At 42.3% G+C, this 9973-nt stretch overlaps 2 protein-coding genes across 3 annotated transcripts; one reads left to right on the top strand and one right to left on the bottom strand.

The window, feature by feature from the left end:
* The first annotated feature begins 33 nt into the window (after window positions 1-33).
* On the top strand, window positions 34-3915 carry ndufaf3 (NADH:ubiquinone oxidoreductase complex assembly factor). Its single transcript, XM_030050757.1, has 5 exons — window positions 34-194; window positions 3027-3222; window positions 3374-3440; window positions 3539-3639; window positions 3796-3915. Exons 1-5 carry the CDS (start codon window positions 85-87, stop codon window positions 3901-3903), a joined length of 582 nt encoding a protein of 193 aa, XP_029906617.1. The 5' UTR covers window positions 34-84; the 3' UTR covers window positions 3904-3915.
* Window positions 3916-5272: 1357 nt separating this feature from the next.
* LOC115358719 (rab GDP dissociation inhibitor beta) lies at window positions 5273-9508 on the bottom strand. Of its 2 annotated transcripts, none has more exons than XM_030050705.1 (11): window positions 9365-9508; window positions 8391-8498; window positions 8182-8278; window positions 7926-8060; window positions 7622-7820; window positions 7383-7514; window positions 7137-7236; window positions 6822-6996; window positions 6406-6550; window positions 6208-6262; window positions 5273-5782 (listed from the first exon to the last, which is right to left on the bottom strand). In XM_030050705.1, the coding sequence occupies exons 1-11, from the start codon at window positions 9404-9406 to the stop codon at window positions 5633-5635; spliced, it is 1338 nt and encodes a 445-aa protein (XP_029906565.1). In that variant the 5' UTR covers window positions 9407-9508; the 3' UTR covers window positions 5273-5632. The 2 variants fall into 2 exon arrangements, with proteins under 2 accessions (XP_029906565.1, XP_029906567.1); XM_030050707.1 differs by having other exon boundaries at window positions 6822-6993.
* Window positions 9509-9973: the final 465 nt, after the last annotated feature.

The following is a 9973-nucleotide window of genomic DNA, read 5'->3' as shown; positions in this document are numbered from 1 at the left end:
CTTCGCTCGATTTTGCTTCACACGACACCGGAAACGTGCAGGCGGTGTTACACACAAATCCGTCCCCTGTGCGTGTGTGTGTGTATGTGTGTCTCCTCCGTCAACATGGCCAACGCGATGTGCGCCAGATTCCTGCAGCAGAGATCCACACAGGGCTTAGCTTTCTGCTCCAGAGCCTTCCCAGCTTTCTCAAGGTACCGTGCTTTACTGATGATGATGATGATGATGATGATGATGATGATGATGATGATGATGAGCCAGACTGAGACACATACAGGAGCTGACTTTAACCCCAAGCAGGTGTTTAGTAACTGTCCCTCAGTGTGACTCTCCTCTCTCTGACAGCAGACTGCCCTGTGAGTGCATAATCCCTAAAAATGTGTGCAGACTGAAATCTCTTTTACAAAATCCCTAATGATTTTTTTTTTTTTTTTTTTTTTTTTTAAAGTCAAGTGACTGCAGTTTTAATATGTGTACCGTCTGTAGCATTAGTAGCATTAATGTGCCCTGGTCCATGTCTATAAAACTGCTGATTTAATACATTATTCTCAGGGGGCATTCATAATTTACCCTACATGGTTTAAACATTTGATGCTCCTTCTTTTTTTTTTTTTTTTTTTTTTGTTATTGTTCACTTACATTAGTCTCATACTTTCCATTTTTCATATAGCCTACCAGTTTATTCACAGGTCTAAATCTGGGATCTGGGGACCCCAGGGGTCCTTGAGGTTGTTTCAGGGGGTCCCCACAAAAATGGGGAATGATTTAATTTTACTATTATACCACTGATTAAAAGTTAGCCCAGTGAAAGAATGCATAAGAATGACTCTCCACTGTTAATCTGCCCGTCTACAGTACAGACTATGGAATAACTAAATCTCACCAGGAGGGGATCCCGGACACCATGTCTTATCAGATACAGGTTCATGGTCTGATGTGTGTTAATTTTGAGGCCCCTCACACCAAAAAGGTTGAGAATCACTGGTTTAGCCAAACCCTACTCTCTATTAGTCTGCCTCCGGTCTAGCTCTAACGCTCTTTTGCATCATGGTTGCATTGTGATTTTAGTATGGTTGGTACAGTATGATGATCAATATGATTGTATTTTGGAAAGTGTTATGCAAAATAAAATTATTGCTGTCACATAATCTACATGTATTGTTCTTAACTTGGCAGCATCATGCACTTGTAGAGCCGAGCAATGTGACATGAAACTCCATGCCAACAGTCTCTGCTACTGTTGAAGTCCATGGTTCAGTTCATGATTGAAAACTGCATGATTATTGGTTGGAACAAGCTGTTGTTATATGGTATGATACGGCAAAATTATAGTTGAGTGTTTTTTGTAAAATCATCACATAATATTATGCTACAAAAGTTAGGCAAATGCTGCAGAAATTATGAAATTGCTGATGCAGTAGACTCCAAGGACAGCACCAGCTCAGGGACCTTATCTTGTCCTGCTGGCCGGGTGCCAGTTGGGTGCCAGCTGGGCCTTGAAGGGCCTGAACTCTATCAGATGGCATTTCTGGCTCCATCTGGTGGAGTCGTTAAACACACTGTCCCACTTCTCCATATCAGGCTCATTCACCTTGAAGTTGTTTTGCTATGCTGGTTTATAAACCAGGTGATAAGACAGCAAAGCCACTATAATGTCCCAAACTTCCCCCTCAGAACGCAGAAGGTCGAGTAGAACCTGGTGAGGTTTTTTTCAGCGATAGGATGCACTATCCTTGAAAGAGATGATGTCTCTGCAAGGTGTTTGTACCTGAACATTGGTCCCTGGACTGTTTTGAAGCATAAAGTCTTGGGTGGATAAGGTTTTATGTGGAATAAAGTGTTAAATATATAATCTGAGTCATTATCTCTAGACTGAAAAGTGGGGAAAACAGGCTAAAATAGGCTAAAATCTTCCATGGTGGCTTAGGCAGGCAGAAATATTTATTTCGCGACTGCCTCCTCCCTGCAGAAACAGGCCTTAGGCCTTTGGCTCTCATTTCTTTCAGTAGTTTGGCATTAGAGAGATTCTTGGCTTAAAACTACACCATATGGCAATAATTTTGCAGCACAGCCTGCTTTCTGTAAAGTTGAAGGTGGAGAGGGCATTGGCAGTGCTATTGAAAGAAAGACATAAGAAATCCATTTGTAGTTTGCTACAAGCTATATGAGAAACAGCAAACATGTGGAAGAGAGTGCTCTGGTCAGATGAGACAAAAAAAAAAAAACTTAAACTTTTTGGTTCTGATGGAAAATGCTGTGTGTCACAGAAACCCAACAGTGCACATCACCATCACATCACCCTGAGCACCCACATCACGTCACCCTGAACACACACCATCCCCACAGTGAAACACTGTTGTGGCAGTATCACGCTGTGGGAAAGCTTTTCAGCAGCAGACACTGGAAAGCCGGTCAGCATTGAGGCCATGATGGATGGAGCCAAACACAGGGTGATTGTTGAAGAAAAGCTCTTTCATTCTGCAAGAGACTTGAGACTGGGGTGGAGGTTGACCTTCAGGCAGGACAGTGACCCTAAGCATACAGCCAGAGCTACACTTAAAAGCAAACAACGTTAATGTGTTAGAGTGGCCCAGTCAAAGCCCAGACCTCAATCCTATTGAGAATCTGTGGCCAGACTTAAAAATTGCTGTTCACAGACGGCCTCCATCCAATCTGACTGAGCTTCAGCTATTTCACCAAGAAGAATGGGCAAAAACTGCAGACTGTAGATGTGCAAAGCTGGTAGAGACATAACCCACAAGACTGCTGTAATTTTAGTGCAAGGTGGTTCTACCAAGTGCTGACTCAAGGAGGGTGAATACATGTACATCCAATAGATGTCTGTTTCTTTGTCATAATAATTGTTTGTGTCACAACAAAACGTATTTTGCACAGTCAAAACACTATGCATGTTGTGTTAATGGTAAAATCAAGTTGAACTCCAGGTTTTAATGCTGCAAAATGTGGAAACGTCCAAAGGGGTAACTACTCATGCCAGGCACTGTATGTCTCTGTCTTTGTTGCAGCCCCTTCCTGTCCCGCGCTCACAGACTTGGTCCCAGTGATGATGAAATGTACCAGCGCACCAGTGTGTCGGTCATGCAGAAGGAGGTGGGAAGCGGCGTCATGATCCACAGCTACAGCTCTCGAGGATTCAACATCGACGGCAACAGGGTGTTTGGGCCTTGTGCTGTGCTCCCTCCAGCCATCCTGCAGTGGAATGTGAGCATGATCCTCATTGAGCTGAGTGACCAAACGACCAGGCATCTCACTGGCTACTTTCTGCACCGCCGCTCACAATCCATGGTTTGTTGTGTCATGTGCTGCTAGATAAATGTGTGTTTTATTGTCTGACAACTCTCTCCCTCTGCAGGTTGGCAGTTACGAAGACATCACAGAGGAGAGTGTCTCGCTTTTCCACATGATCGAACCACGGATAGGTAAAAATGAAAACACATCATGTCTAGACAACATATTTTATAGAAAAGAAGACCTAATGCATATGTTTTGTTTTTTTTTTGTTTTTTTTTCTATTCAGAAATTCTAGTGCTAGGCACAGGTGCACGGGTGGAACGAATTAACCCGCAAGTTCTCACCCTGCTGAAGAGAAAAGGCATTTCCGTGGAGGTGCAGGACACGGTAAAGTATGCCCAGTGTCTCAGCATAATGAAGTGCATATGGACTTCCTGACAGTATGAAAAATTGTCTGCCTGCATGACACAGTGCTTTTAAAATGAGTTTCTCTGCCTTAATCTGTATCTCTCTGTCTTTGTTTTAACACTCACTGTTTTCCAGCCAAATGCTTGTGCAACCTTCAACTTCCTGGCCAGTGAACGACGAATGGTAGCCGCAGGTCTGATCCCTCCTCCTGTCAGCACCGCCCTGGAAGTCACACAGGAGTAGTCGTTCTGACGCGAACAAAACCTATGACTGATAATCCCAGAGGTTAGAGCTCCACGGAAGATTTTTGGACCCGTGTGACAGTCATTATCAGTCTGTGATGAAGCTCGCGAAGCAGTTGTGACCCACAAGAGTGAAGGACTGAGCTTGGCTATGCCTTGAGATTTTGCCCAAATATAAAGTACTGTGTTTTTCCCCTTTGTATGACTATATTTAAATTCCTGTCACAACTTCAAGTAATCAGTTAATAGATGTGTATGGGAGCTATGTACTTTGGTATTTAAAAAGTGGACAACCATTGATTTGAAATCTACATGGTGAAGTGTGTGTGTGTATGTTTGCGCGTGAGAGAGAGAGAGAGAGAGAGAGAGAGAGAGAGAGAGAGAGAGAGAGAGAGAGAGAGAGAGAGAGAGAGAGAGAGAGAGAGAGAGAGAGAGAGAGAGAGAGAGAGATCTGTGCATGCATGTGAGGTGAATGTAGTCAAGTGATGTTTGTGAGAGGATACCAATGGTAGAGCATTATACTGTAAGCAAACATAGTTGCATTATCATATAGATATACTCTGATATCAATCTGATATTTGATATATATCTATATCTATATATAAACTATAATGCTCTGCATAAAATAATGCAGATTTTGTGTTTTTCTTGCATAGTATAAGGGTATAAGTGAACCTGATTTGCATATTTATTTAGATATCTGATAAAATAGTTGCTTTCTGTGCAACAGCTAACAGGGATCCAAATAAAAGTGCAAAAAGAGTAAAATAGTGAAGATGATTTGTGTGTTAATGTGTTACAAGCCTTCCACCCAAGGTGCTGGTGACTGTCCTTCATTTGGATAAGCCTCTTTAATCCCTTTGCCTGCCTGTCCTCTGCCTCCAGCAGCACTGCCAACGTCAAGCAGGGAAGGGTTTGGCATAATTGTCATGGTGCTGTCCTTCTCAGACTTAAGCCCCATAGATAAGATGCTCCACAAATCCTTTACACATCATACTGATTCATCTCTAATCATCTGCCTCTATTCCAAAGACTTGATGTCGGTCAGACCGCCTCGCCCTGCCCTCTTTGCTCAAACCCAGCCTACAGCGTTATTTCTTACATCTCGCTCCTGAAAGGGTTTCCACTGATGCATTGGAAGAGTGCAAATACTAACACTTTATTGATCATTGCAAACAGTTAAAATACTTGGTTAATACAAACACACTGATGTCAAAACACACACACACACACACACAAACAAATCAGTCTGTCTCAGTGTGTGTTCGTGGCCTTTGTGTAATTTTCAGACCACTGGAGGGGAAAACAAGACATTGGTGGTTTACTACTCAGGAGCTATTTGAGGGATGTAAATGATGAAACCTACAAACTTTACACCATAATTACTTTAATGATGGTTAAAAGATAACATCCTGCGGTGTCTCATACCACGACACAAATGGCAACAGCGTGCAGCCGACAGTACAAATACATTGACAAGTTCAAATAGTGCAGCAATCATAAGGTCAGTTTCTGAAACAGTTACTTCACGTGTGGGGTTTTACAGGATTTCACACAGTGGAGAGGTGGAAATGGATATTAACCACCTCAGACTCTGTGCCATCACCAAATTGATACTACATAGTAACAGCTATACAACATCCTCGGCTTTAGAACCGGGGAGTAAATCCTACATGTTTTTTTTTTGTTTGTTTGTTTTTTTCATCATGATATACCATTTGGTCTTCAGGTCAATAGTCGTCATCGGAGTCCTGCGACATGTGTCTCTGTGATCCTCCGCAGCTGAGCTTTGTGCCTGTGATCCTGTGGTACATGTCCATGATCTCCTCACACTCGTTGTCAAAGTGACTTGTTGCATCATAGGAGCTGGACACAAATATCTACAGAGGACAGAGGAGATGGGAGAACAAAAATCACAAATCACAAAAAGTCCTGTGGACGTCCCAGTGTCAGTAAAAATCAGCACCAATGCCTCCTCATGCTGGTTCACAAATTTGACCAAATTGACAAAAATGACAGCTAAAGACATTTTCTGTGTAATCTAATTTTATTTTAGTTAGTTTAGTAAATAAAATCATCTCAGTTAATTTTCGTTGTATTCAAAAGTCTAGTTTTTATTTTTAGTTCAGTTAACTAACTAACTAACTAAAATGTTTTTTTCACACCTATTTTTAGTTTTTAGTTTAGTTTTACTTAACTATCCTTGCCCTGGACACATCCCCCTCCCTCATTCCTTTTGTAAAGAAACGTGCTCAGAAATATATCTGATCAGTCCGGTGCCGAGGCCTGGAGAAACCGCCCTCACCTGACTCTTTCTCCCATCGTCATTGGGAACCAGCAGGTTGCTGATTGAAACAAATCTTCATGCCGAGTGAAGTCGCAGCAATAAGTCAAATGTGAGCACAGAAAAAAAAGAAAATTCAATTAATGCTCAGAAAAAACACTTATGTGCTTATATACAAAGTAAAAGGTAACTGTTAAGGTTAGATCAGGTGCAGCTTACTTCTGCGTGATGGGTTCAATCAGCTCCAGAGCCGGCCGCACTTCTTTCTCTGGGTTGCTCGTTTCTATAGTTGTGCTCACAGTGGCAATGTACATGCCGTCTGCGCACACATTGTGGCTGTATGATACTAAGGATATGTAAATGTCTGCATGAACAAAAGAGAAGAGAATCAGTATGCATGGCAGTCCATAAATAAGTCAGAGTGATCTACTTTTCATGGCTGACTTTCAACCCAAATAATTTATTTAGAGCCTGTAAACTGCATGACATGCACACACAAACATATCTTGCCACACAATTTATGCAAGTGAATGTGGTGACTGGAAATAGAGGAAAATCAAAACAAATTGCCCTAATTTAACCATGAGTGCACAATATTCTTATTTCTTGTGTCGCATTTCTTGCGGACATAATACCTGACTTCCTGTTGAGCTGTGTTTGAGGCAGGATGATTTGACAGGAGCTGGCCTCATGGGTGTGTTTGATTGGATGATTCAGTAAACAGATGACCCGTATGACACGGCCCACCTTCCTCATGCGACTGGGCACGTAGCTGGGATCACAGATCAGCTGTTTACAGTGGAACAGCTTTTAGAAAGAAACAAAACAGGTTTCAATGCGGGGCCACTCGACATTTTCTCCCACACCTCCATTACTTCGCTCTAAATAATCGCCGTTTACACCAAATTGTTGCCTGTTTCTTTCCAATTTCTACTCTCAGTTACACTCACCTCTCCATCACATTTCACAGCTGTCACTTTGCCGTTCTCCATCACAATCTCATCCACGTCTTTGTTCACCATGTATGTTCCTCCATACTCTGCACTCAGCCTGCAAAACACAGGCACAGGCATTGTTGATATGAATGACTTTCTGAATGTATCCATGATTGTATGTATGTGTGTGTGTGTGTGTGTGTGTGTGTGTGTGTGTGTGTATGTGTGTGTGTGTGGAGGGGGGTGGTGAGTCTGTTTAACCTGGCAAATCCCTGTGGAAGTTCAGCAAGTCCATAGATGGGGTAGAGGTATGGACTTGTGCTGTGGTGGGTCAGAGATTCACAGTACAGCTTGACGCGTTTGACAGTGTCGGCGTACGGCTCGTCCAGGTAACTGCAGGCGACACAGGGAGACAATCTGGGCAAAACTGGGCAACTGCTGTCATTTTTCTTCTATTGAATTTTGTTTTTACAAGTTTGCGCCTACACATTTTCACTGACCTGTCATTGGAATGCAAGGCTATGGCATGAGCTGTGAACTCCATGACCTCCGGTCCCAGGTCAAAGTGGTGGAAGAGGTCCCGCGTGGTGATTCGCCTCGGATCCATGTCCTGGTGGGTCCGGGGGTTCCTCTCCTCAAAGTTCAAGGCGAAGAGCAGCAGCTTCTTGAACCTTCTCTTGTCAAACATGCCCATTAAGTCTGAAATGCACACCATGTACATATTAATAAGCACTCATAATTTGACCTCAACTTAACCTGACCAGCTTTGCATTATGAATGTCGTCAGGTTTTTGACAGAGTCACCTGAAGCGAGGGCCTCTGCCTCTGTGGCGGGGACTTTGTGCACTTTTCCTGCTTTGTATACGTAGCTACCTTCGATCACTTTTAAGTCCAGGTACCTCGTCACCTCCGTGTGAAGCAACAGTTTGACCAGCTGACCTGATACAAACAGAGCAGAGGGCATGCTGAAAAATAATGCGCAGTCATAATTCACCATGTATTGTGCTATTCTATTTCCTTTTTTCACTTTAATGAGCGGAAACTGTAGATATGCTCTCACCATTGGCAAGGAAAAATTTGGGGATCAGGTCGACATTCCACTCTTTCCCAAGTCCCATAGAGTTATTAGGACCTCGAACCCTAAATTTCCTGTACAGCTGTAAATGTAAACAAAGTGTGTTAAGAAATACCACAAACCGATATGAAAATGTACATCCCTCCTTAATGTGGAGGGGCTGTGCATGTCTGTGCATGTGTGTGTGAACACACCTCCTCCAGAGGGGAAACAGATGCACTCTCTCCTCCATAGTGAGGATTTCTGTCAATGTGGAGAACCTTTTTCCCATTTACTGACATTAAGCCGGAGAGGATACATTCCTGAGACAGACAGAGGGGTGACAAGCCAAGGCAAATGGTGTCAAAAAGGTGTAAAGTGCATCTCAGCAGGTTTCCCCAGACCGCAGCCAGCAAAAGGATATAATTTCTTAAAGTAACGGTGTTAAAAACCTCAAACATTGAACAGGATATCAGTTCATATGGATCAACAGACTATGGACACAATTAACTCAAACAGAAGGGCTCTAACTTCACTTTACAAATTAAAGAATAGCTTATTAAATGACACACACAGCACCCTGCCCCACCTGCACCTCCTCATTAACAGATCATCTGTTTCAGCATGGTGACTAGTGTGAGGATGACTGTGTGAGCTTAGCTCAGCCAAATAAAGCTTTAATATCAGTTAGCACACATTAATTTTACTGTAACTGAAAGATCTCTCTTTCAGTTACAGTCTTTCTCTCTCTTACATCTAGAGAAAAAAACTTCAGTATAGACACATCTGCACAAATGAAATTCTCAGGCCGGAGTAAAAGTACACACTTTTAAAAACTCATACAGAAGTAGTATTGTTTAAAAAATCAATCAAAGTGATCAGCAGAGACTGGATGTCACACTTGGTCAAATCAAAGTTAACATATTGTGTTTAAAATACAAACACAGCCTAAAAACAGTTACCTTTTACACTTTTAGGCTTAATGACAAAATACATTTAGATTCATTTCTGGGGCTAAAACAGGTTTTATTTATTTTTACAGTTGTCAGAGTATTACTTTCAAAAAGCCAGTTGAATGGGCACACATGCAAATGTCCTATGAACCTGCAGAGTCTTGCAAATCTCCAAATGCACCATTTATATACCAAAGGTGCTAAATATTTAACGTTTATAGCTGAAGCTGCCTTACCTTGAGTCCTGTCCCGAGCACTATAACATCATACTGCTGCATCCTAATGATCTGTCAGTTCCCCGGAGCCCCACTGCCTCTGTGCATCCTGAACCTTGCAGGAGCAATGCGTGTGTGCATGTGTGTGTGCATGCGCAGATGTAGGCACGTGTGTTCAAATTAGAGAAAGAGAGACTGACAGAGAAACAGAGATACGATGGTGATGATGATGATGATGATAATAATGATGACGAGTGACACTAATTGCTTTGTGTTCCCTTTATGATAATCCTCTTATGATAGGCATGACATCATTTGGAGTGTGTGTGTGTGTGTGTGTGTGTGCGCTAGGGTTAGGGCTAACATGCACGTGCGTGCTTGTGCGCATGAGATTGGGATTCATCTCATTGGGCTTTATCTCTTGATGTACAGCGGCAGAGCGACTTCACTACCTGTGGCACTGACAGGCCAAAACACTGTGAAAAAATAAACAACACAAATAAATAAACTATGATAATAATGATAAATTATAATACACTAGGCTATTTAAAAAACAGATAATTATTGGCTAATTGTGCTTATTCCCACTAAGCAAAAAGTGGTCCAGATAACGTTTAAAAGACGTCTTTT

Source organism: Myripristis murdjan, chromosome 5 (assembly GCF_902150065.1).
Source record: "Myripristis murdjan chromosome 5, fMyrMur1.1, whole genome shotgun sequence".
NCBI classification, from domain to species: Eukaryota; Metazoa; Chordata; class Actinopteri; order Holocentriformes; family Holocentridae; genus Myripristis; species Myripristis murdjan.
The sequence above is the reverse complement of the archived record's forward strand: the minus strand, read 5'-3'. Positions and strand labels throughout refer to the sequence as shown.